At 44.3% G+C, this 27,969-nt stretch overlaps 1 protein-coding gene across 1 annotated transcript in view; it reads right to left on the bottom strand.

Moving 5' to 3' along the window:
- Positions 1-622: 622 nt before the first annotated feature.
- WASF1 (WASP family member 1) overlaps positions 623-27,969 on the bottom strand; it is a 183,651-nt gene continuing 156,304 nt past the window's right edge. Inside the window, exons 4-9 of the mRNA XM_074988818.1 lie at positions 17,720-17,873; positions 14,994-15,111; positions 13,673-13,845; positions 11,873-12,052; positions 9,326-9,936; positions 623-1,566 (exon numbers count right to left, since the gene is read on the bottom strand). Coding sequence (XP_074844919.1) covers positions 1,409-1,566; positions 9,326-9,936; positions 11,873-12,052; positions 13,673-13,845; positions 14,994-15,111; positions 17,720-17,873 — 1,394 coding nt within the window. The 3' untranslated portion in view covers positions 623-1,408. The remainder of the gene's footprint in view (positions 1,567-9,325; positions 9,937-11,872; positions 12,053-13,672; positions 13,846-14,993; positions 15,112-17,719; positions 17,874-27,969) is intronic.

The following is a 27,969-nucleotide window of genomic DNA, read 5'->3' as shown; positions in this document are numbered from 1 at the left end:
ATAATGGATGTAGCATCACTCTGGCTTCTGCTGCTGCTGCTGTGTGTGTGGGACTGGGGGGAGGCAACTCCTGATGCTGCCCTATGTCAGGCCAAGCAGGTGGCTTTTGAGAATATGCAATGGGGGAAGATGCAATGGGTGGTCTGAGGGGGCAGAGCAGGGGCAAGATGAGGTGGGTGTGGATGGGGCTTAGGGGACAAGGGTGGAGCAGAGTTGGGAAGAGTTGGTGTGGGTGAGACCTGGTGGGTGAGGGTTGCCCTGGGCCCCATGCCTGGAGAAGTGTGGGGGGTGCCCCACGTTCCCTTAGAACCTGCCACCAGGAGCTGCAAGCGCTACATCTCTCTGGGTACTATGATGTAAGCACACATCTATGTGGTTACATCTAGTTCGAAGAAAAACTTTGAATTCAGTCCAAAATTGCACTGGCTTTTTGTATAGATAGTATGAGATACGATTTTCGCATTATCATTTACTTCTCTTTCAGTGTTATGCTCTCATGGAACATTCATTCTGTTTACTGCTCCTGCCATACATACCCTGGGTTCAATTTTCAAAAGTACTTAAGCTACTGGGAAGAGTAAATATAACTATCAAAAATGACTGATGTGGGCACTTTTTTGAAAATTGTACTCTTCAGCACCTAAGTAATGCCAGAAGAGGGGTGACTTTATTTGAACAAAACGGCTAAGAACATTTACCATTTATTAACCAAACTGTTTTTTAACAGTTACATAAGTTACACAGCATGTTCGTCAGAAGATTTCACACAGAAAAAATTTGAACTTTCATATTCAGGCAAAATAGTACCACACGATATGTACCTGGGTGGGTAGGGGAAACCTCTAAACATTCAAATAAGGCCATAATTATTTAAAAAAACACCAATAAAACAACAAAAGCCTTCCAAAATCCTTTTTTCCTTTCATTGTATTCAGTGCTGCTAACTATATGCACCTTCTTAGTGTACAGATGCGTATCTTGACAGCTAGGTTTTTAAAAATGTTTATCAAAAATGGAATAAGGCTCATTAGTACATACAGCTGCCCTTGGAATTTCAATCTCAGTTGCCTTCATTAACTTAAAATTCACAAAGTGCACAGTTAAGATATGCAAAAAAAAAAAATTGAAACTGCTACTCTATCCACAGCTGCCCATGCTTAATACTTAGTGGTCTATTGGAACAAATATGGTCTTCCGAGGGGAAAGAAAAAGAAAATTTACTGTAAAACATTTAGTTTCAAAGATGTGCTAGTAGTTGTCTTGTAAACTGAAAAGTAGAAAAACATAGATTAATGATGTGTCATGTAAAGAAAAAAGTACAAAAAACACTAGAAATGACCATCAAATATTTTCAAAGAACAATCACCACAATGGACATTAGCATTCAGTGTATAACAATGTATCTATTTTACTCCAACCAATCCACTTCATCAAACTCGGAATCATCTTCCGAATCACTGTATTCCACAGCAATGCGACGAGACAATATAGTGGCAACATCATTCTCAATGCGCTCATGTTTAGCTTCTTGTTCACGCTGCTCTTCGACTTTGCGTAGCTGAATACCTAAACCACAAACATAATTATAATAATTCTTTGTTCTTATGCAAAATAACTTTATCCACAGCTCTCAAATTCATTAGCAAACAAAAATAAATTGACCGAGAACACTGCGGCTACGTCTACACTAGCCCCAAACTTCGAAATGGCCATGCAAATGGCCATTTTGAAGTTTACTAATGAAGCGCTGAAATGCACATTCAGTGCCTCGTTAGCATGTGGGTGGCCGCGGTGCTTAGAAATTGACGTGGCTTGCCGCCGTGCGGCTCATCCCAACGGGGCTCCTCTTCGAAAGGACCCCGCCTACTTCAAAGTCCACTTATTCCCATGAGCAGATGGGAATAAGGGGACTTAGAAGTAGGCGGGGTCCTTTCAAAGAGGAGCCCTGTTGGGACAAGCCGCGCAGCAGCGAGCCGCATCAATTTCGAAGCGCCGTGGCCGCCCGCATGCTAATGAGGCACTGAATATGCATTTCAGCGCTTCATTAGTAAACTTCAAAATGGCCATTTGCATGGACATTTTGAAGTTTGGGGCTAGTGTAGACATGGCCTGCCTGTCAAATGGACAACTAACAAGAATATTAATTGCTGTACTAGATCAGAACTCTATCTAGTACGTTGTCCTGCCTCTGAAAGTAGCTGGAAGAAGATGTTTCACAGAAAAAAATCCCTAAAAACATTAACTCTGAAGTGACACAATAATTATATGATTATGATTGAAATATTTTTGGTGTCTGTGTTCCCAGAGTAAATTAAACTAGTGCTATTGGTTAATCACAGTTAAATCTTAGAATCATAGAATACTAGGACTGGAAGGGACCTCCAGAGGCCATCAAGTCCAGCCCCCTGACCCAATGGCAGGACCAAGTACTGTCTAAAGCATCCCTGACAGACATCTATCTAACCTGTTCTTAGATATCTCCAGCGATGGAGATTCCACAACCTCCCTTGGCAATTTATTCCACTGTTTGACCACCCTGACAGTTAGGGACTTCTTCCTAATGTCCAACCTAAACCTCCCTTGCTGCAGTTTAAGTCCATCGCCTCTTGTTCTATCCTCAGAGGCCAAGAAGAACAAGTTTTCTCCCTCCTCCTTATGACACCCTTTTAGCTACCTGAAAACCGCTATCATGTTGCCCCTCAATCTTCTCTTCCAAACTAAACAAGCCCAATTCTTTCAGCCTTTCTTCATAGGTCACATTCTCTAGACCTTTTATCATTCTTGTTGCTCTTTTCTGGACTCTCTCTAATTTCTCCACATCTTTCTTGAACTGCGGTGCCCAGAACTGGACACAATACTCCAGCTGAGGCCTAACCAGTGCAGAGTAGAGCGGAAGAATGACTTCTCGTGTCTTGTTCACAACACACCTGTTAACGCATCCCAGAATCATGTTTGCTTTTTTTGCAACAGCATCACACTGTTGACTCATATGTAGCTTGTGGTCCACTATAAGCCCTAGGTCCCTTTCTGCTGTAGTCATTCCTAGGCAGTCTCTAGCATTTCTGTATGTGTGAAACTGATTGTTCCTTCCCAAGTGGAGCACTTTGCATTTGTCCTTATTAAACTTCATCCTTAAGGACAAATGCAAAGTGCTCCATTTGGGAAGGAACAATCATGTTGTCAGCTAAAACTAATCAGCTGTGTCTACATTTGCATTCCTCTTTCAAAAGAGGTATGCAAATAAGGCAAATCATAAATGCAAATGAGGCGCACATTTACATATCTGACACCTCATTTGCATATTCTTATTTCAAAATAGCTTCTTTGGAAATAAGAAAACGAGTGTAGACACTGCTATTTTGAAAGTAAACCCCCATCTTCGAAAGAATCCTTCCCATTAAAAAAAAGGAAGAAGGATTCTTTCAAAGATGGGGTTTACTTTTGAAAGAGCAGTGTCTACACTGGTTTTCTCCTTTCGAAAGAAGCTATTTTGAAATAAGAATATGAAAATGAGGTGTCAGAAATGCAAATCTGTACCTCATTTACATTTTTGATTTACCTTATTTGCATACCTCTTTCGAAAGAGGAATGCAAGTGTAGATGCAGCCATCATGACTAATTGCACCGTTAAGTAGTAGAATATCATCTGAAATTTATACTGTTTTAGATATCTCTCTACATTTTAAAATATATCTATTACAACATAGAATACAAAATGTACAGCACTTGCTTTATATTTTTCTTACAGATTTGCATTGTGAAAATGATAACCAAAAGAAACAGTATTTTAAGTCGCCTCACAGAAGTACTGTACTGCAATTCTTTTATCATGAAAGTGTAACTTACAAATGTAGGTTTGTTACATCACTAATTTCAAAATGTAAAACTTGAGAGCCTAAACATCACTGAGTGCTATTTTTTTGTTCAGCCAATTGCTAAGATAAAAGTTTATTTATAATGCCACCTGCGTCTTATTTACAATGTCACCTTCAAGTGAGAACGGGTGGAACTTCTGTAGCCAGCACTGCAACGTATTTACATACCAAATATGCTAAACATTTGAATGTGCCTTCGTACTTTGGCCACTGTTCCAGAGGGTATACTTCCATGCTGATGATGCTTGTTAAAAAATAATGCATCAACTAAAATTGACTCAGCTCCTTGTGGGAAATTGTATGTCTCCTGCTCTGACTTACTCTTCATTCTGCCCAAAGCCTGAGTGGGATGAAGTGTGGCACATGCTATCAGAAGACTGAAAAGCGCAATGCTCCGATACAGACGCTACAGAACCTATATGCCCAAAAAAAGAAAATCCACCTTCTGCTGGTGGCATCTGACTCAGATGATGAAAATGAGTCTATGGCGGTTTGTTGAGCAGAACCCATCAGCAGCACAGATGTGTGTCTTCTGGAATGGTGGTGGACACATTAAGATACACGTACTTCTTAGCATATCTGGCACACAAGTATGAGATGCCAGCTGTAACAGCCATGTGAAAGCCTGTACACTCATCCCTCATTTAACGAGTACTTTACTTACAAGTACTCGCTAAAATGAGGGACACATATACTTACCTTTGTTCACTAGATGTGTGAACTCCCCCCTGCTAATACAAGCCCTACCCCCTGCACCGCAGACCCAACCCATGACAGCCTTAAACCCCCCGCCCCCCCCGCCTGTTCCACTACCCCAACCTGCTGCAGCCTGAAACCCTGCTGGCCTCACAGACCCAACCTGCCCTGGCCTTAACTCCTCCACCCACCCCATGGACCCAGTCTGCAGCAGCCTTAACCCTGCCCCCCACGGACCCAACCTGCAGCAGCAAACCCTGCCCAATGCTTGCCCCATGGACCCAACCCACTGCAGCCTTAACGCTCTGCCCTCCCCCAGACCCAACCTGCCGCAGCCTTAACCCCCATTCCCGCCCCACGGACCCAACCTGCCACCAGGTTTTAACCCTCCTTCCCGCTTATGGCCCCAAACTGCCCCCAGCCTTAACTCTCTCCAACCCTCTGAAAATGCAAAGTTCACTTACTTTTCAAAAGCAGCACCACATGCTGCCACTCCTCTGCTGAATTAGGAGCACTTGGAACAAATCAAATACTTTTACATATATTTTAATAGGAATTTAATGTCCCTCTTACAAGTTTTTGCCTATGAACAGAAAGTTGGGAACCAATTGTGCTCATATAGCGAGGGATGAGTGTACTCATTTTCAGATGACATTGTAAACAGGATGTGGTCAACATTATCTCCTGCAAATTGTAACCAAACTTATGTGTCTAAGTGGCTGAGCAAAAAGTCAGATTGAGTGGACTTGCAGGCGCTAAAGTTTTAACATTGTTTTATTTTTCAGAGCAGTTATTTTTGTACATAATTTTACATTTATAAGTTCAACTTCCATGATAAAGAGATTGTATGAGGTTAATTGATAAAAGGCCATTTATTTTTGATTAAAAATAGTTTAATAGTCAAAAAAGAAATTGAACACTGTGCACTTTGTATTCTGTGTTGTGATAGAAATCAATATATTTGAAAATGCATAAAACATTTACATACATGGTATTTTATTAGAGTTTAGCCATGCGCTTAATTATAATTTTTTAAATAATTTGACAGCCCTGAATTAAACTGATTAAGAGCATTTTTTCATCTTTTTATTTTTTTCACATCATGGTTTCACTTACAGTTGCTGGAGTACCAAAACGTACTTGGATTGCCTTTGTGCATAATATTAAATCTCAATTTTGAGTCTGGAATGCTATGTTTTGAAATAATTAAAAAATTTCTACTGTGTGTTTTACCTTAAGTTTTATATTCTCAACACAATTCCCTCTTAATATAGTATTTTGTTTGGGAATGTCCTTCTTTTACAAAATAAAATATGTCCATATGTGAATAGCATTGCCAAAGAAAATACTGCCTGATATTTCTCAAGATTTGAAGGTTTATAGTACAAAAAAAAAAAAGTTCTTTAAAAAAATTATACTTTTAAGGCCAGAGTCTACAATGCAAAAGTACAGGGTAAAACAGCTGAAGTCTACTGGTGAATCTGGCAATTGCAACTAATTTTTATAGAAGGGTGTGTTAGAATCCCCACTCTATGGAAGGAGAGATGAGGGAAGCAAAGTCTCACAATTCCAATGTGTCTGCACTTCAAGGACATGCATTCCAACCTCGATTCCTGCAGCAGGGCTGCCCGGGTGAATCATACATGAGTGGTATCTCTCCAATCAGGGAAGGAGAGCACCAGCTAAATATGAGAGACTGAGAGCTAATGTGCCTCTTTCCTGCTTCACTTCCTGCCCAGGTCGCCTGTGCTCTCCCTCACCCCTCCCCAGCCCCTGAGGGAGGAGTGCTCTGTCTTCCCGCTGAACTCGCTTCCACACTCCAACACATTTGGCCACTCTCCCTGGCACTTGGGCCCCGGCGGAGGGCGGGACACAGTTGCTCCTGGCTGTTGCTCCCTGCCTGTGACACAGCCTGAATGGGGAGAGATGGCAGTGGCAGCCTGCTCTCTGCTCTGGCTCAGCTTCTGGGGACAAGGGACTACTCAGCATGCCAAGAAGCAGGGTGGGAGGGGCTCCGGCTCACTTGGTCGCATTCCCAGAAGCACAGCACGGATGGGGACAGCCTGCTGCTGCTACAGCCAGGCACTCTCCCAGGCAGATGCCACATTGCACTGGGCAATGTCCCAGCATGGCAGTTAAGATGTTTGCCCCATCCCTTCTGTTCCCCACTGGAGTGGCCGCTGGAGCGAGGGCATGTAACTCTGCATACCCCTCCAGACGAACCGCCTCAGCCTGCTGTGCAGCACAGTGGAGGAAGCAGTTTCAAACCGTGAGTCCTTACCACCAACAGAAATTTCACCTGCAAGATGACTAGAGAGAAAAGGTGGTGACTGGTAGTTACTTCTAATGGCGCAAAAACTTCATTTAAGTAGCCTGAACTGGTGAGCTGACGCTATCCACAACTTATACAGGCTGAACCCTAGACCAGACACATGTATGGTCTGGAACCCTGGGTGACCCCAACAGGTGCTCTGGAACTGGAGCAGTCATGGGGGAAAACCAGTGTGCTGGGGCTGGGAGGATTGAGGACCAGGGAAGAGCAGAGCCAGAAGGACGGGGAGCATAGCCACAGCAAGCCAGAGAAGTAGAGCCCTGGAGCCCTGGCAGGCCAGGGGCCAGCAGCGGAGCCCCAGTGGCAGAGCTGCAGCCCTAGTTGGCTGGGGGCCAGCAGTGGAGGCCAGGCTCGGGCCGGAGGAATGGAGCCCCAGAAGGCTGAAGGAGAGAGGAGTTCCGGTAGGTCAGGGAGCTGGAGGCCAGTAGCAGAGGGGCTGGCATTGACTTCCCCTGGCCTGGCAAATTTCCTGGTTCAGGACCAGTCAGGTCCCAAGGGTGCCAAACTAGCAAGGTTCAAACTGTATAACCATAACAATCACTAATAACGTCACTCAATTAAAACCTAAAAGTTTTCAAATATATAGTATAGGCACCATATACTTCAATTCACTTTAACTCAATTGAATTGGAGAGTTTGCAAGCCTATTGTTGAAATCATTTGGGACATGAGAAGACTGACAAATATAACATGTCAAACTCATTTTGAATTTGATTTTAATGAAAACGCTAACTGCTCAATTGCAGAAAATTCATTCTGTGCTCAAAGAGCAAATGTTACTAGTTTGGGGAGGATACACTGTTTTTCATACTTAAAAAGGAGGCTGAATCCCTGCTTTAAATGTAAAATGGAGCTCATCTGTAACTATGGAGACATGACTGGTGCCTCAACAATAGTTAACAATACAGAGCCTAGTCGGCAACTTTTAAGCATTAGAGTGAAGTTTTAAAAAAAAAACCTACTTTTGTTCCATTTCCAGTCTTAGTCAGGTTTTAATTCATGTCTACTTTACTTTTCACTTCCAGGGTTAGTTTCCTTAACAATATCTTCTGTGGGATTGGACAAAAGCTTTTAGAACCTCACATGAATTATGTCAGTGGGCTCTCCTTGTATGCTTGTTTGCTGACATGCTCAAATAATTCTAACAATTTAGGGAGGAATGAGATTCTTTTAAATAAATTTATGCTGGTTACTGAATGTAGGTGTTCTATAGCTCTATTTTTAGTTGTCATTTCAATCTATTTTCTGGTACTGGAGCAACGTTAACTACTCTGATTCCCAGGATCATCCCTACCAGTTTTTGTAGAGCAATATTTATCATTTGTTACCATCCAGTTTGCTGATAGAATGGCTCACTTCACAAATAGACTGCATTTTTAAAACACCTCAATTTATTTCAGTCTGAAGTTCCTTCAGAACCCTTTGATTTATACACTTCCAGGTCCTGTCAGTTAAGTAAGATACAAAGAGATTAATACAAGTGACTTTCCTTAGGCACCATGATCTGCAGCAGGGAATACAACCCAGAAGTCTCTCCTTGCTCAGCTCTCTGCTTTAATCACTAGCAAACACTATATTTGAACAACTTTGTATCTCTCCAAGCACAAATTTTCCTCTGTTATGTTGAAGAGGATGCAGGGGCGCCTCCTCGTGTTTACCTAAAAGCATTGCAGAAAGGTTCCACTAAGTGTTCAGGGCAGTAATAGAAGAGACCCTATAATCATGCACCAGCACACCACAGTTCTAAGGGTTAAAACACCAGCGCACATGTTGTAACGTGAAGAGCAAGCAGGATAAGAGAGCAGCAGTAAGATGCTGCTCTAGAAGTTTCCCTCATTTCTTCTGCCTCGCATCCACTCTTCCACTAGGCAGCTCAGGGTTAAAACCCAAACTAAATCCTTAATTGATTTAATCTTTTCGAAAACTGATGAATATTGTCTTTACATTGTTATTGTTGTTGCATTGCAATAATGTGTTTGAGGGATGCTTACAGAAAAACAAGGACCAAAACCCATATGGCAGCCTGTCTGCTCTGCGTTTAGCTGATAGCTTTTGTGATAAATATTCTTGAGAACGTTTTTTCCTTTACATGCAATTTGGAACAAGTTTATCAAGAGATGCTCTTCAGATATTTAGAAATGAAAAGATAATCTCCATAGGTCACCTGTAAACATGTACATTTCCTTAGCTAACTTTTACAGAGAACCGGATTTGCGTTCTAATGATAGGTGCAATTATGAGTTGAACAAAATCTGTGTACTCGGCAAGCTGCATAATGTACAGAATACAAAGCAGCACCAAATTTAAAATATTCATCAAATCTTTTTCCAGAGGTGTAAATTATTCCATCTGATAAAAGTACATTAGTTTTACTACATTGCAGAGACCAACTTTTGTTGCTCTTTTACTGGCCAAAAGTTACCTTTTCGTATTGCTTCCAGTAGAATGCTTCTGGCATCACTGATAACAGGTAAAGTTGATGGGTGGCGTTTGGGTTCAGAAGAAGGAATCACTTGGGATGGTGGAGATGGAGGCATTAGTGGAGCATGAGGGCCAGGAACAATAGTTGTGGGAGGATGAGAGAGGGCTGCAACTGTGACAGGAGATGAGGGTCGAATGCCAGGGGGAGGCAATGGAGGAGGTGGTGGGGGTGGAGGAAGTCCTTGCACTTCGCCTTGGGGAACTGGCTGAACTGGTGCAGTTTCACATACTTGGGCAGCTCTAGTGACTGGAGGAGAGGGCTGTGCTAGAGGTGGTGCAATTGGAGGAGGAGCAGGATGAAGAACTCCGGGAGCAATCTGGAGAGGAGCTGGTGGAGGTGGCACTGCTGGAGCTTGCAAAACAGCTGCTGGAGGTGGTGGTGGTGGAGGTATGGGTGGGGGAGGGGTGGAAGTCATTGCAGCTCTCAGGGAAGAAGTTGACAAAGCAGATGGAAGAGGAGGAGGTGGAGGAGGGGGTGTGGGGCTCACAAACACTGGGGTCCTGCCTGTTGCTGGTGACTGAGGACGATTTTCTATCAAACCTGTGGTGGAGCTGAAATACACAATAGTTGAGCAAGTTATTAAAACTACAGAATGGAAAAACTGGCTAATATGATTACAGTTACATTCTTCTGCTTGTTAATACTTAAGTCCAGTAATAAGTGTTATCCAAAAATGCACTGATGTGACAACTGTGTGGCCTCATAAAGTCAGATTTATCCAATCTAAATGCACAGTCTTGTGTGGGTAGAAGATACATCAGCCTTTTTTCCTGCTAGCCTATACATGTATCAGGCAAATAACTGAGTTTACTTCTCTTCTCTAAGGTTTCCTACAGTGAGCAAGATTTTCCCTACACATAGTAGAATATTTGAAGATTAACTCAAAAATGTGAGGTCAAGCTGATAGACTGTGGCAGTCACAATTAATACCCTTGTTCTAAAGTAGGTCTGTCAATTGCAGCTAATTCAAAATATTAATTAAAGCATTAATCACAATTGCAGTTTTGAATACACTATTAAAGGGCAATAAAATACCAATTTAAACTTATCATAAATATTTTTGGATGTTTTCCTGCGTTTTCAAATGCACTGATTTAATTTACAACAGAGAATACAAAGTATACAGTGCTCACTTGATATTAATTTTATTACAGATATTGTATATCCAGATAAAGATATGTGGAACCCTTTGATGATCTAATCCATAAATTATAATTGGTGATTGGTGTAGATGACACTACAATATTTAAGGCTCTAACAAATTCGTGGTTCACTTTGGTCACTTTCACAGTGATAGGATTTTAAAAATAGTAAATTTCATTATTTCAGCTATTTAAAGCTGAAATTTCAGAGTGTTGTGATTGTAGGGGTCCAGACCTACAAAAATTCTGTTAGGGTCACAAGATTATTGTAGTGGGGAGGCTGCAGCACAGTTACCCCTACTTCTGCACTGCTCTTGGCTGTGGCACTGCCTTCAGAGCTGGGCACCTGGAGAGTGATGGCTGCTGGCTGGCAGTACAGCTCTTAAGACAGAGCTACTGCCAGCAGTAGCTCAGAAGAAAGGATGGGATGGTATGATATTACCACCCTTACTTTTACACTGCTGCGTGTGGGGTGCTGCCTTCAGAGGGCTGGACACCTGACCAACATTATAACTACTGCCTTATAGGTGCTTAAGTTTTACCTTGTTTTATTGCTGATTGTAGTTTCTTTTAGTACAGAACTCTACTTTTGTGAATTCAACTTTCATGATAGAGATTGCACTACAGTACCTGTGATGGGGGAATTTAAAAATACTGTTTCTTTTGTTTTTACAGTGCAAATATTTCAAATCAAATAAAGTAAGCACTGCACACTTTGTATTCTGTCTTGTAATTTAAATCAATATATTTGAAAATGTAGAGAACATCAAAATATTTAAAATACATGATTCTATTAACAGCGTGATAATCAAAGTTAACCGTGATTAATTTTTATAATCACTGACAGCCCTACTAAACATATTAAGGCATGGATTCAAACTGAGCCAAGGATCCATTCTTATAAGAGCAAAAGCAAAACTGTGATTCTGGTTGACACTTACTATTTAAATGTACAGACTGCACTGTAGCAAATGGAATAAGGTACAAATAGCAATGACTTGTATAATGTTCTTCAAGCTTAACAGAAATCCATCAAAATACACAGTGCCATTTGAGAACCTGCTATGTCTCAAGGAATCAGCTTTGCCAGTTATTTGCTGTTGTGGGTAAAATGTGTGCAGTACATTCTTTCCCCTCTAAAGCTTCTCGCCCCCGCCCCCCAGAATATATTCCACGCACTCCCATGCAGGACAACATTCCCTCCACTGGAATCTGAGAACCTCTGGACACTAAAGCACAATAATGATATTGCTTGCTTCTTCAAAGAAAAGGCTTGCCTTTCTGGACCTTTTGTAGAGATGTACAGCAGCTTATTGTTGGAATGTTTTTTCCAAATTTAACTTACCTAATACAAGGAGGTATGGGTTTTGCATCTCCTGCTCCATGCATTGGTGGAGGGGGTGGTGGCTCATGTGGTCTGACCAACACTCGCTCCTCAGCTCTGTTCAGAAGTTCAGTCATCTGACTATAGGGTAATGCAGAAAGGGAATAGGTCCCATCCATATGATCCACATATGGCTGAGGTCTAAGAAAAAACAAAGGCAATTTTCCATTGAAAAATTGTCCTGCTGATGATCACAGACATACATATTAGTAGAAATCATTCAGTACCCAGGTCGCTGATCTCTGAATTAAATTCCCTCTCTGTGCAAGAGCTACCAATCAAAATATGGTTTTTAATCTTTTTCTTTTAGCAACTCAAATGTTAAAGTTTGTCTCTCCTAAACCATACAATTCCTACTGTGTGTCTGTGATGACAGTGTTTATTATTCATACTTCACTGACTTAAACAAATATAGCAATGCCATGTATGTGTTATGAAACAGTCAGGTATCTGTAGTGGTTTGTGCTTCACAAGCTTTTCAGATGCAAACATTATTTTACTAATTTCCCAAATTTTATAGCAATACATAACATGCTATAGTACTTATAACAGTTTTATTAAACATTTGTCAAGGCATTACTGTGTTTAAGTTGTGCGCCCATAAGGCAGAGTTCAACTAATGTCCCCCCAAACACGGTAGCTAGGTCTACACTAGCCCCTTCCTTTCGGAAAGGGCATGGTAGTGAGGGAGTTTGGAAGATGCTAATGAGGTGCTGCCATGAATACGCAGCGCCTCATAAGCATCGGTGTGGCTGCGCACGATCTGAAAGTGCTGCTTTCGGAATGCACACTGCCCATGTAGACGGGGGCCTTTTGAAAGGACCCCCCAACTTTGAAAGCCCCTTCTTCCAAACTCCCTCATTACCATGCCCCTTCCAAAAGGAAGGGGCTAGTGTAGACACAGCTGATGTTGTTAGCTTATAGTGAATAAGATAACTTACAGTGTACTATAATGGACCAGCAGTAAAATGAAGATAATTTATCAATAGCTTTAATACTTTGATGTATTGTTAATATCAAACCTTGCTTATGTCTTGAAGATCTGATCCAGCACCAGTTCAGAAATTTCTGTAGCTGTAACTGTTTAATTAAAATAGTGATAAATATCACAATTTCTCTGAAGTCAGAGGAAAAGTGTTTGAAGAACAATCTCTAACTTATGGTGCTATGGTAATTGTCTGGATAGTGCCCATTATTGTAATAATACTGTAATGCACAGTATGAAATAGTCACTGTTGATCCCTGGGGCTCGGAGTTTTCAAGTGGTTCTGCAATCACTTTGCTGTGGAATCTGGTCGACATTCCAGAAAAAGTAAATAAGTTCAGTGGTCTCTTCCAAGTGGATAATTTGTCCACATCACAAAACCACCCCATAATACACGCAGCTTCTGCTCAAGTAAATCAGAAGAGTAGAACAACAGGGGTTGTTGTAGGTCAGGACTGAAATACAGTGACAGATCCGTGTGCAAACCTGCACCAATGTTACTAGACATAAATGAGTAACAATGACACGCTCCTCCACCTCTCCAATAACAATGAATTCCAGAGATAAGAATTATTCTTTAAAATAACATGGTAATAATAAAGCATTTAAAACACCTGGGTAAAAACTTCAAAATGGTCTTTTGGTAGAGATAATTCTGTCATTACCCGTGCATTCTGAGTACTGAATTACACAAACAGTCATTTACACCATAAATATATTTAGCCAAGGCTAGGATAAATGTCTCAAAATAAAGGAAGGAAAGAAATGAGAGAAACCTTGAATCAAAATGTGAAGCTGGGCCATTAACAACTTCAATGTGCTTATGTAAGAGATTAGCGTCATCTTCAGCAAGCTCTGGACCTTGGGCTAACTTCTGCCACTCTCGCCGTCTGTCATGAGGCGCCCTGGGCACTTTTTCTGGTTCATGGGGGCGATCTAGATTCTTCTGCTGTAAGAGTTACGCAAACAAAACTGACAACTGAAAGGTTTTTTTAAAGAAGGATGCTTGTAAAATCAGTCACAAAACAGTGAAAAATCTTGAATCTAGTGCAAGAAAATAATGCTGAATCAGAACAGAAAATGAAGGCCCCATAAAGGGAGACACTTCAGTTTATATTATACTTAGCTAAAAAATAACTGAATGATAGTGCTAATGTCATTCAAAATAAAAATAATTGAGTTGAAATACGTCTTACATGAAATTTTGAATCTGCTTCTCACATTTGCGTCATACAAGGTACTGCACTTATGCTAAGACACATGTAAGATATAAATGGCAAAACACAAAAAGGTAACAGTGCTTCCCCTCCGTTCTTTAATCCTTTCTTTACATATTAACATGTTCCCTTTCAAGCATATGAACTCAAATTTATAGTAAACATTTCTTAAAAAGGTTCCAGGGAACTTTCTCTGTAAAACTGTTGGGAATTCATATTTTAAAAGAAGATGTCAGAGACATTCCTGGATTCTTGCTGTATTTCATGTAAGAGTTCTTTTAAGCTGCGTCTACACTAGCCCCCACCTTTCGGAAGGGGCATGGTAATGAGTGAGTTGGGAAGATGCTAATGAGGTGCTGCCATGAATATGCACAATTCGAAAGTGTCACTTGCAAATTGTGGGCCACCCGTGTAGATGGGGGCCTTTCAAAATGACTCCCTGGACTTCGAAAACCCCTTCTTCCTAAAACCAAACAGGTCTACACGGGCAGTGCGTGATGCGAAAGCAGTGCTTTTGAATCATGTGTGGCTGCAATTACGCTAATGAGGTGCTGACTATTCATGACAGTATCTCAGTAGCATCTTCCCAACTTGATCATTACCATGCCCCTTCTGATAGGAGGGGGCTAGTGTAGATGTAGCCTTACAGCTGTGAGGCACTCATAACATCTCTTAACTACGGTTAGACATCATTAAAACCTTTTAACAGTGACTTATTGCAAGAAAAATTTAACTGAATTGAATGACATCGAGTCAGTTTCAATATCCTTGAAAAGACTATATTTGTCTATATACAGAAGTGAACTTTTTAAATTGTAGAACTACTGAAGCATATGTGCAAGCAAACAGAACCCACAGACATTTAGCTTGAACACAATACCTTCTGCTTTCTCTTTTCCTTTCTCTTGTCCTCAGTGTCCTGCAACATCTTTTCTTTCCATAGATCAAAGAAATATGAGGGATTGGTATAAAACTTCAAACCTTCTTTTCCATCATCTCTGAGGTAAAATTATCAAAATAGAACAGACTGCTTACTTGGTAGCACTTGGGACTAAATACTGAAGCAATGTAAAGATAGCTTAGTCAAGTAACTGCAGCTACCAGTTTTCAACACAACATTCACAGTTTTTGCCTCAAATACATTGTCAAAAATTATTACAACACATAAACCTGGAGCATAATAATCAGTATTAAAATTATACCTAAGTTCACTGCACACATTAAAGAAAAATAAATAAGCCTCTCTAACATATATATCCAGATTGATCTGGAGACACTCAAAACCAAATGAAAGAAGGAGAGGTGATATGTATTTTGCCAGATAAAGTCTACCTCAGTTAAGTCACTTTTTCTCCTTCTGTAGTTTGCTACAGCACTTTGGGGTCCCTTTTGGGTTTTAAGATCTGCAAAGACCTCTACTGAGCTTAGGAATCCATGACAGACTAATTCTCCTATTTTCCACATTAAACCTTCATAGTGGCAAATCCACATACCCTGCCTCTGAGGATAATACTGTGGCTGTGGCCACACTTGACCAAAACTTCAAAATGGCCATGCAAATGGCCATTTCAAAGATTACTAATGAGGCGCTGAATTGAATATTTAGCACCTCATTAGCATTAGGATGCTTCCAGCCAGGGCGCTTCGAAAGCGCTGCTTTCTAATGCTCTCAGCTCGGGTCGGCTCGGCTCAGCGCGGCTACATGGGGGTCCTTTTGGAAAGGACCCTGCACATTTCAAAAGCCCCTTATTCCTCTCAGCAGAGGGGAATAAGGGGATTTCGAAAAGGACCCCTGTGTAGCCACGCCAAGCTGCGAGTGTTCGAATGAGGCGCTTTCAAAGTGCCTTGGCCGGAAGCGTCCTAATGCTAATGAGGCGCTGAATATTCAGTTCGGTGCCTCATTAGTAATCTTCGAAATGGCCACTTGCATGCCCATTTTTAAGTTTTGGCCAACTGTGGCCACAGCCTGTGAGAGCAATAATTTCTGATCTCTCTTCCTCTGTATGTTAAGCTTTTATTACTTCAATTAATTATTTCCCATATTAATACACTCATGTTGGTGCCTCTAACATCTTCCTCCCTCATTTTTCCTTGTGTTCAGATTCTTATTTTAAAAATAAGTTTTAACACTAGTTGTGGGATAGCAATAGTATCCCGAATAAATGAATTCATTCCTGCTAAATTGCTTTAAAATATGACTCTAATCTACCTGCCAAAACAGTAAGTACAATTTAAGGAACCCAGTTTTTGATGTAAATAGGCTCTGAACATAATTTTAGGAGAGAAACAGACCCTCTGCTCATTTTTGTACTAACCACAACTACATGTTTTTTTTAAATTAGTTTCTTTGGTAACTTCCATATTATTTTTATCATCATCATCAAATAAATAGAAACCTGTGATGGACTAAAATCGATGTATTTTTCATTTTATTATGTGGTTTTCAGTATCAAATTTGCCTTGAATGTCAATGTCCCACGAAGAGAATAATTTCTTTCCCATTAATTTTGCTGTATCAAGACTTCGAATCATCATCACCATCATCATCATCATCAACTCAGCGCCCGTTGGTGTCTGATGCCTCTCTCACTATTTCCTTCCATCTTTCCCTGTCCAATGCAGAGTGGCTTAGTTTCTGTAGATGAGCTCTGTACCAATCTACTACATCATCTACCCATTCTTTGTGGGTCTGACTCTCCTATTTGAACCGTCCATTATGCCAAATACCAGGGACTTGATTTTTTGTTCCTTATTCATTCTGCATATATGCTCGAATTGGTGTAACTTACATTGTAAAGTCTTGGAATTAAATGTGTTTTTGACTGTGCTCTACCAGAAACAGTTAAACACGGCAAACAATGCACAATTCTTTTGGAATTGTTTTTTTCATTTTCTTATAGATGCTATTGTGACATTAGTCACACCATGTAAAATTCAAGTCAAAGTACTATATATGCTATCCCGCACTCCTTTGCAAAAACAGAATCCCTCCTAACAAGAATTTATGTTTTAATTTTCTTTTTCTTTTTAGTAGAATCACTGTTTCACAACTGTGGATCTTCAGAATGGCTTTTCTTACCAATGTTAACCGGGCATAAAAAATTACAACAGTGTTAATGGTAATAGCCAGATTTTGCCATCTTCAAGTAGTCTCACTGTTATGAATGAGACTATTACAAGGATATGGCATTCAGTGGGCTCATTTACACTAGCCCCATCCTTTGAAGGGGGCATGTAAACAAGCCCAACAGGAGAATAGAAATGAGGTGCTTCCCTGCATATGCAGCACCTCATTAGCATAATTTCCGCCACACAAACTTCGAAGTTGCTAACTTCAAAGTGGTGGCAAGCAGGGTAGCCACAGGCACTTCAAAGCACCCGTGCAACTTCCAAGTTCCCTTACTCCCAAAATGTTTTCTGGTGAGCCCAGTATGAGTAAGGTTGTCAGAATACGGATGTTAAGTTACTGACGATGAAATGGAAAAAAAAAAGTCTGAGGAGTAGCCATGTTAGTCTATGCATAATACATAAAATAGTGAGTTTTTAAGGTGTTACAGTACTGCTTCGAGATTTTTTGAAAAAAAAATCATGATTTTTCTCACTTACCTGTAAGGGGTGAGTATGTTGAGTGGGGGAGGTTGTTCGCAAGTGTCATAAGTCTCCTGCAAAGGAATAGGCAGAGTCTTGCGGTCAAACAACTGCTGATCCTGAATTGTGGAACTCCGGAAAGCTTTTCTCATTGTAATATCCTGCAGTGACACTGAAAGGGAACATCACAATGAAATAAAAGAATGGCCAGTAACACTTTGCACTTGTAAAGCACTGTATAAGTAGTAAACATTCCTATTAATAACGATTTATTTGTCATAGTGGCACTCCACTTTTACAGTGATATATGAAGTCATTTAGCTTTTAGTGATATAGTCAGGCAACCTGAATACATGTGTTGTATGTTTTGTTGCATGATCAGTGACATCACAGGAAACTTGCTCACTTGGATTCAGGTTGGTAAAAGGATTCTGCTTTCCCAGACAGCTGATGTTATCCCAACTGCACCATCACACTCACAAAAATGTGGTTCTAGATTTCAGAGCTACCTGCTAAAGTTACCCCACTTCATTTCAAGAGCTCGTCAGTATTAAAAGCTGGATCATCTTGATGTGGGGGCTTTTGCCTTTAGCTCTCCTTGACACGAATAGGGCCAAACTTGCACTCTTTGTTTGTGTGGCACTACTACTGAAGTTTCACTGAGGCCCACATTTAGCAGAGCACTTAAGCATGTCCTGCTGAAAACTACAGGACTTATTGATAAGTAGTTCATTCTCTTCCATTCCATGAAACCAGTATAATGTCTTTCTAAAGAGATTTCTCAGTCACAATGTGACTTTTCTATTTGGCCATGGCGACACTACCCCTTCCTTTCAGAAGGGGCACATAAATTACGGCTGTTCAAAAATGCAAATAAGGCACTGTTATGAATATTCAGAACCTCATTTGCATAATAGCAGCCATCTGGCCTGTCAAAAGTTCTGATTTTGAAATCAAAATAGCCGTGTAGTTGAGGTTCCTTCGAAAGGGTGCCCCAATTTCAAAAGCACCCTTCTTCCCAAAAAATTTGGGCAGAAGGGTGCTTTCAAGCTCAGGGCACCCTTTTGAAGGATCCCCAGCTACACAGCTATTTTTACTTTAAAATCAGCATTTTTGACGGGCTGGGTGGCCACCATTATGCAAATGAGGCACTCAAAATTCACATCAATGCCTCATTTGCATTTTCTAACAGCTGTAATTTACACACCCCTTCTGAAAGGGAGCGGTAGCGTAGCCACGGCCTTTAACTCAATTGCTTGCCACTACCAACAAATTTTTAAAAATCCTTTAATGATCAGTATGCAAGATTCAGATAAAGAGAATGAGCAGGAACCCAGTGTAGCAGTGATAAGCTCAAATATTGATTCCCAACTAGCAAATATGTTAAATAAACACTGAATAGACACTGTTGAATAGACACTGATCAAAATTAAGGTCAATATTACACTTTAGATTATTATACAACCTTTATGGTTTAAAGACCATCAGGCAGGCTGTGCTACAAGAATTCTTATTAGGAGCCTTAGGTTAATTGAAAAATGATGCAACAGATGACATTTGCAATGCAGATTCATGGAATTGTTCAAAAACACATCTTTCTTTTTTTCTTATTCCCAAACACTTCTCCAATGAAGTCCAGTTGTCTACCAGGAATACAATCTGTGCCAGCAAATTATGGTGGTCTTTCTCTATTCAAAAATAAAGAGTTGATTTTGAACGGAAGTTTCAATCCTGTCTGTACTTAAACAGATTTGAGTTTTTCCCCTCATCTCCCCCTAGAATTTTTTTCTTTCCTGGATGAGAAGGTTCCTCAATCACACACACACACAGGTGCTGGAATTAGGGGTGCTACCACACCTTTTAGCTTGAAGTGGTATCCATTATAGACAGGGTATACAGTTTAGTTTGATGGCTCTCGCACATTCAGAAATGTCAATACAGTCTTTTAAAATAACGATAAAAATGAGTGCATTTGATTTAATTCTACGTGTCTTCTTCATCTGATTTTTCTAGTGTATTAGCATACAAAAGCCAATCTACTTGAGGCACTGCCTGATGTTTACTTTCTTCCCTTTGCAGCATCTGACAAGTGTTCATTCCTTGTCATGGTGAGGTGGCTTGTGTGTCTCAATGATCCAGAGAGCTATGCCAGTGGGAGCTACAGCTCCTGGAAGGGTCACCCAAACTGGACAGGTCAAAGTGTAGAGACCAGACAAATCTGGATTCCTTCTCCCTGAGGTAAAAGGGGCTGGTTTAAGGTTAACAACCCTATAGGTAAAAAAAAAAAAAAGAAAAAATACAGGAACATCTACAAAGAAACTTACAACTACACAAGTCTTGGGAGGAGATTGCAATCTGAATGGCTTGAGTATGAAGCATGGTAGGGAAAGCCAAAAGGAACCTGAACCGCAGATGACCCTTCTCTCACCCATGACAACCCACCAGTTTGGTACGTGGAACGTTCAGACTATGCATCAAGCGGAGAAGACAGCGCAGATAGCAGCCGAGATGAAACAATACGAAGTTGCAGTTTTGGGCTCGTGGGAGACAAGATGAACACCATCTGGGCAGCTATACCTGTCAACTGGTGAAACCCTCATTTACTTAGGATATGAAGAAGAGGGTGTGCCACACACAGAAGGCGTGAGCTTAATGTTATCAAGAGAGGCATCTTGTGTTTTAATTGAGTGGACAGCAGTCATCATGCATTGGCACAGCCAGATTCTTCACCAAAGTGCAGAAGGTTCCAATTGTGCAATGTTATGCAGCAACCAATGAAGCGGCTGAGGAATGTAAAACAGACTTCTGTCAGAAACTTCAAAGTGTTGTGAACCAGAAAGCAAAGAAGGATATCTTCATTTTTATGAGTGACTTGAATGCAAAAATTGGAAGCATAAATACAGGCAGAGAACAGACCATGGGAAAAGAAGGCCTCGGCAACATGGATGAAAATGGAGGGCACTTCAATGGATTGGTGATAGGTAGTAGCGCTTTTTCACACAAAAGAATCCATATGGTCACTTGGGTTTCACTGGCCCACCAGTCAGAAAAACAGATTGATCACATTTGTACCAGCAGTTCTTTCAGACAATTGATGCAGGACGTCCGTGCTAGAAGAGAAGCAGATGTAAGTTCAGACCATCATTTGGTCATGATAAATCTCAAGTTCAAGCTCAAGAGGTACACCACAAAAGCGACCAAGCCAGGACTGAGATTCAACATGGAGCAGCTGAAGGATACAAAGACAAGAGCAGGTTTCCAAGTGAAGCTGTCCAACACTATGCACGTCCGACAAACCTCATCCCAAAAGATGAGGTGGAACAAATTTGGGAACACCAAAACAGCCTAGAAAGAGATCTGTGATGAAACACTGGGAAAGAGGACAAGGTGTCACAAAGAATGGATCATGGTGAATACTCTGAGAAAAAGTGAAGGACAGAAAGCAGCAGTCAACAGCAGCAAAACAAGAGCAGCCAAGGCAGATGCTCAGAGACTGCATTCAGAAGCCAACAGAGAAGTTAAAAAGGCTGTAAAATGAGGCATGAAGATCTTTGTGGAAAACCTTGGACAACAAGTGGAACAAGCTGCAGGATGGAGAAACCTGAACGAGCTGTATGACAGCACACGGAACCTAGCTGGGTCACGGTGTACAGTACATCACCCAGTACAGGATATGGATGGGTATATGCTAACAAACCTAAGTGAGCAGGTCAGTAGATGGAAGGAACACTTTGAAGGGTTACTGAACTGTCCTGCCCACAAGGAAACTAGAAAATATACCTGTGCAAATTAACAGCAACAGACCTACAAAAGAAGAAATCAGAAAAGCCATTGCCCAGCTGAAGAGTGGAAAATCACACAGTCCAGACATCCCTGCAGAAGCAGTCGAGGCAGGTAGCGAGACATCAGTCAACATGATGTATAATCTATTTGGGACACTGAAGAGATTCCACAAGGCTGGAATCAGGGCTACCTTATCAAGCTTTAGAGAAAGGCAACCTGAAGGAATGCAAGAACTGGAGGGGCATCATCTTACCATCTATTCCAGGAAAAGTATTCAGTAGGATTCTCTTGGAGAGAATGAAGATGGAAATTGATAGCTCACTCAGGGAAGAAGAGGCTGGCTTCCAAAGTAAGATATCTTGCACTGACCAAATAGCAACTCTCAGAGTGATCACAGAACGGGTGTTTGAGTGGAACTTCCCCTGTACATAACCTTCATAGACTTTGAAAAAGCCTAAAACAGGGTTGATAAAGACAGTTTGTGGAAACTATTGCAACACTGTGGCATTCTATGAAAAATTATTAACCTGATCCATTCAACATATGAACTCTCCACATGTCAAGTTGTTCTCAATGGGGTCTTGACAGAATCCTTCAGAATAGTCTCAGGAGTGCAATAAGGATGCCTATTTGTCACCTTTCCTGTTCTTGATCACAGTGGACTGGATTATGAACAGGACAACGGATGGCCAGCAATGGGGCATTCAGTGGACAATTTTCAAACAGCTAGAGGACATTGATTTTGCTGACCATAAAAGCATGGACGCAAACGTTGCAACACTAGACAAAACTGCCTCAATGACTGGATTGAGCATTAACAAGGGAAAGACCAAGACAATGAGGATCACCATCACACTTGGAGGGGATGACGTGGAAGATGTGGAGTAGTTCACCTACTTGGGGAGTATTATGGGTAGAGATAGAGGAACACAAATGGATATCAATGCCAAGATAGGGAAAGTAACAGCTGCATTCAACACTCTTCATCCCACAGGGTGCATCTACACTAGCAAGTACATTCAAAATTCAGATCGGAAGACCAAGTTCTTTCAAAAGAACCCACGGGGTGTCTACACTGACATGGCATTCTTTTGAAATTAACTTTGTAAAAACTCCCCCTTTCTTTCAAAGTTGGTCCTCCATTCCCGGGATGGGAAAAGCGCCATCCTTTGAAAGATTATTTCAAAAGACGGCAAGTGTAGACACTCCACGGCCCGTCTTTTGAAAGAGTGGGTCCTCCATGTCTGCGATCAGCTGGGAGGCGGCGGCGCCGCTCAGAGAACAAGCAGAGCTCTATGGCTCCAGCGTCCAGCTGTGTTTCAGGACGCAGGCTCCAGGAAGCCCTCAGGCAGGAAGCTGAGAGTGTGCAGGCAGCAGGGAGCCCACACTGCTGCTCAGCTTGCTGCCAGCTGCGACGCCCCAGGGGAAGCCACACTACCTCTGGCACCACAGCCAGCAGCAGGGACTCCCACCCACCCCATGGGCCATGCAGGGACTGGGGGGAGTCCTCCCAGGAAGGGAGCCAGATCCCCAAGTGCTGGGTCCCCCTCCTGGACCGATGCTGAGCTGCAGGACCTCCTCGCCCTGTGGGAAGATGAGGAGGTCCTGCAGCAGATGGGGGGTCCAGAGCTGGAACGCCACAGAGTTTGAGTGTCTGACCAAGGACCTCACCAGCCAGGGTCACCCCACCCAGACCCTGGACCAGGTGAGGTCGAAGGTCAAGGAGCTCTGGCAGGGCTACTGCCGGGCTCAGGACACAGCCAGGCGGCCAGGGTCAGCACCCACCAGCTGCCCCTACTTTGAAGAACTCGACCTCCTCCTTGGGCCCAAGGAGGCAGGACCCCCAGCCGTATTCCTGGACACCTCCAACCCCCCGACTGAGCCAGAGGAGACGGGGACCAAGGGGGAGGACTGCCCCAGACCACCAGCCACCCACAGGCACCCCACCTCCAGATCCAGGCCAGCAGTGATTACGAGGGCTCGAGTGAGGGGGCGCTCGTCATCAATGTCCTGTCCAGCCCATCCAGCCTGGCCCCCTCCGACCACGCCTTGCCTGAGTTCTGGAGGGACCCACAGGTATGTACCATGAGTGCCTGTGGCCGTGGGCCTAGGGAGGGGGCACGCAATCCCACCCAGGGCAGCCGCAGCCCACCCACATGGACATCAGCCCCAGGACACAGGCAGGCCAGATGGCCCCACCACCCCAGCCCCAGAGGGCTGACATGTGGCACCCAGCACCATGCGGGCTGAACAGTACCATGGGCCGCCAGACTCCGGAAGGATGGAGGTGGCAGAGGGGAGCTAGCACTCCTGCAACCCAGAGGATGCAGCCTGTGTAGGGACCCCGGGATGGGGTGGGAGGGACGGAGTGGTTCAAGGGGTCCCTCACTGGGACTAATGGCCCGTTCCTCTCCCCTTATGTCTCCACAGCTCCAGCAGCCCTGTGACGGGCCCGGGGAGCCCCACCACCAAGGGCGAGGGGGAGCGGCCCAGGCCTCGGACAGGGACAGCGTGGGGCCAATGCCGATCCCTCTACTGGCACCACCAGGCCGGGGAGGAGGAGGCAGGGCACACAGGCCACACAGCTGCCCTGAGGGAGCTGACAGGCATCATGCAAGAGCGGCTTGCTGTGGAGTGGCAGGCATGGGACTGGGTGGTGTCCCACCTGGACACCCTCACGCAGGCTGTGGTCGGCCACATGGCCCCTGCCGCTGCTCCATCACAGGTCACTCCTGCACCCAGGCCCCCCATCACCTCCCCCACCACCCCCCATGCGCCCCCTCCCCTCCAGCGTTGCCCCCCGCAACCCAAGCCCCCATCCCCCTGTCTCCCCCACAATATGCCCCCTGAGGAGGCCAGCCTTGAGGCCCTGCTCCCTCTCCACCTCTCCCTGGCCAGACTCATCCTCCTGGCCCACACCCTGCTGGCCAGGGCTGGCCAGCTGGAGGCCGAGCCCCCCAGCCCCCGTGCTGAGCCCAATATTGGTGTGGGGACCATGCTCAAGCTGTGCCCCTACCTCCTTGTGCTGCTGGCTCCAGCCCGGTCCCGGCCTCAGCAGGGCCTCCGGACATGGGGAGGAAGGGGAGGACGTGGGCAACAGAGATTCTGGCCATCGAGCCCTGTAGAATGGTGATGCCCCCCACCCCAGCTCCCCATACACTCTTCCCCCTCCACATGTAAATAGTTCCCTCCGGCTCTCCGTTCACCCTCCCCCAACACATGTAAATAGTTCCCCTGAAATGAGGGGCACATTTCTGTAAAATAAATAGTTTATTTTTATGGTTTACCCTGTGCCCCCTGTGCGTACGTGCTGGTGGGTGTGCGTGTGTGTTCAGGGTGCGGGTGGGGGGATGTGCATGTGTGTGCAGGGTGGGGGGGTCACTGTGGTCCCTGCTGAAAGGCCTGGCACAAGACCTTCTGTACACGCACCCCGTCCTGCTGGGCCTGGTGGCATGGGGCGGCAGGGGGCTGTTCGTAACTGCGCCCTGCCTCGGCAGCCCATCCCTGCATATAGGGCTCGTTTTTTGCCTCCACCAGGTTATGGAAGGTGCAGCAGGCCCTGACCACCACCGGGACGGCTGGGGAGGCCCACGTCCAGCCTGATGTAGAGGCATCTAAAACGCCCATTGAGGCGCCCGAACACCTGCTTGACGGTGTTCTGGGAGCGGTTCAGCCACTCGTTAAAAAGGTCCTGGCTTGGCTGGGTGTGCCTGGTGTATGGCCGCATCAGCCAGGCCCGCAGGGGTTAGGCCACCTCCGCCACAATGCATGGCGGCATCGTAGTGTCCCTGATGGAGAGCTCCCACTGGGGGACGAAGGTCCCCTCGACATCCCAGCCCTGAGTTTCTGAAGATCCTCGTGTCATGTGTGCAGCCAGATGAGCCCACGCAGATGTCCTGGAACCGGCCATTGGCATCGACCAGGGCCTGCAGGACCACCGAGTGGTGGCCCTTGTGATTCACATAGGCCCCGCGGCTGTGCTCTGGGGCCCAGATGGCGATGTGGGTGCCATCCAGGGCCCCAAAGCAGCTGGGGAAGCCCAGCTACTAGAATCCCTGGATGGCATTGTGCAGGTCCCTGACATGAACCAGCTGCCTCAGGAGCACCTTGTTGATCGCTCAGACGACCTGCAAGGCATAGAGGGGCACACTCGTGAGCGTGCAGTGGGGTGCGGCTTACCCGTTCATGCCCATCCCCCCCCCCCCAGCCCCGGGGTGTCCACTCATGCCTGACCCCATCTCCGCCCCTGTCCCCCGGGTGCCTGCTCTTCTCCCAACGGTGCCCATCACCAGGCTGCCCCCCGCATGCAGTCTAGGTGTGAGCTGGGCACAGCTTACCTCGATAAGGATGCCAGGCTTGCCCACCCCGAACTGGTGTCTGACGGATCGGTAACTGTCCGGGGTGGCCAGCTTCCACAGGGCGATGGCCACCCTTTTGTGCAGTGGGAGTGCCGGCCTCAGGTGTGTGTCCCAGTGCTGGAGGACGGGGGCAAGCCATTGGCACAGCTCCAGGAATGCCCCCTTGCTCATCCTGATGTTCTGTAGCCACCGGTCATCGCCCCAGTCCTCCAGCACCAGCCAGTCCCACCAGTTGTTGCTTGTGGGGAAGTTCCACAGGCAGCACATAACCCGGGGGACCGGCTGGGGACGTTGTGCCCTAAGGATGGAGTCCAGGAGGGTGGCAATTGAGGTGACCACCCAGAGCCGCAGCAGCACAGCGGCCAGGACCGTGACCAGTGCACTGGCCAAGGCTGCGATGGGAGGGGTGTGCTGTTCGGGGTCCATGGGGGTCCAGTATGCCTCCTCCAGTGTCTCTCTCTCGCTCTCGCTCTCTCTCTGCCTGGGGACAGGGTTGCTGGTCCTCAGCATTTGCAGGCCAAGGCATGTGGCGGGGGGTCCTTTAAGGGGACGGCGAGCAGCGGCCCCGGAAGGGCTCATCCTCCATCTGACCCTGCTCGTGGCACTTCCTGCCCCTGCTCTTTCGAAAGAGTGCACTGGTATGTGTGGACATTCTCTTTCGAATTGTGCTGGAGGCCTTTTGAAAGAACGGATCGAACCTTCAGTCCCTGCTGATGTGTGTGGATGTTCTGTGTCAAAAGGCCATCTTTTGGTGTTCTTTTTCGAAAGACGTTATTTCAGAACAGAACTGTAGTGTAGACACAGCCATATGGGATCCACGAATAATATCTGCGAAGTCAAAACTGCAGATCTTCCACACCTGTGAAGTTTGTGCTCTTATATGGATGTGAGACCTGGCATACTAAAAAGTCTTCAAATCACAGGCTACAGACATTCATAAACACATGCTCGAGGTACATCCTTTGCATGAAATGGCAAAACTGTTACAAATGAGGAGCTTTGGAACAGAGCAAGGCAAGAATCACTTGACTTTCAAATCAAGAGAAGAAAGTGCGGATGGCTAGGCCACATTCTAAAAAAATCCATCATCCCGCTTAGCCCATCAAGCTCTCAAATGGAACCTGCAAGGAAAATGCAAAAGAGAAAGACTTTGGATAACTTGGAGAATATCTACTGAGACTGGTGGACAACAATTGGGGTACTCCTGGAGTCAGCTAGAAGTTTTGTCCCGAGACAGAGTGAAGTGGAGGAGATTTGTAGATGACCTACACTCCACTTCAAATTACATCAGTGACATTCTTTGTGAAGCTAAAGGTGGTTTTTGCTCACTTTTCAGGAGTCTTTTGAAGTTTTATTTATGGTGTTATTAGGGGGCTTTCTGCAACCCCCATTTTTGGATCTATTTAGCTATCAGACATCCTATCCCCATGAAAGCCTTTTCTAGTTTGGTACTCAGAAGACTTTTGAAGACTTCATCAACAACTATATTACTAACAGAAAATTCCAGATCGATGGGAGTAAAACACCTGACAATGGTAACCCAGATTTGCATGAAAAGTGGAAACTTGAGTTTTAGAGAGGATTCCCATTTTTGCAGACACAACTTTGCACTGAAACCATGTGCTCATTTTTTTAAACCTGCCATGAACTGTACGTAATGAATTTGTTTGCTAAAAACTGCACTTACACAGAACCTGGAGCTGACATAATCTAAAATCAGACCCTGAAAAATTTCATAAAATTGACCCTTCTGTTCATAAAGAACTCTGCAAGACATGTACGACTGTCTGTGGCCAGTGCTGCATAGCACTCTCTTCAAGTCTTCAATACCATGGAAGGGTTTAGTTTGAAACACATTCTAATAAAACAATAGCTGTGTCTACACGTGCACGCTACTTCGAAGTAGCGGCACCAACTTCGACGTTAGGCGGCGAGACGTCGAAGTCGCTAACCTCATGAGGAGATAGGAATAGCGCCCTACTTCGACGTTCAACGTCGAAGTAGGGACCGTGTAGACGATCCGCATCCCGCAACGTCAAAATTGCTGGGTCCTCCATGGCGGCCATCAGCTGGGGGGTTGAGAGATGCTCTTTCTCCAGCCCCTGCGGGGCTCTATGGTCACCGTGG

Source organism: Carettochelys insculpta, chromosome 3 (genome assembly GCF_033958435.1).
Source record: "Carettochelys insculpta isolate YL-2023 chromosome 3, ASM3395843v1, whole genome shotgun sequence".
NCBI classification, from domain to species: domain Eukaryota; kingdom Metazoa; phylum Chordata; order Testudines; family Carettochelyidae; genus Carettochelys; species Carettochelys insculpta.
The sequence above is the reverse complement of the archived record's forward strand: the minus strand, read 5'-3'. Positions and strand labels throughout refer to the sequence as shown.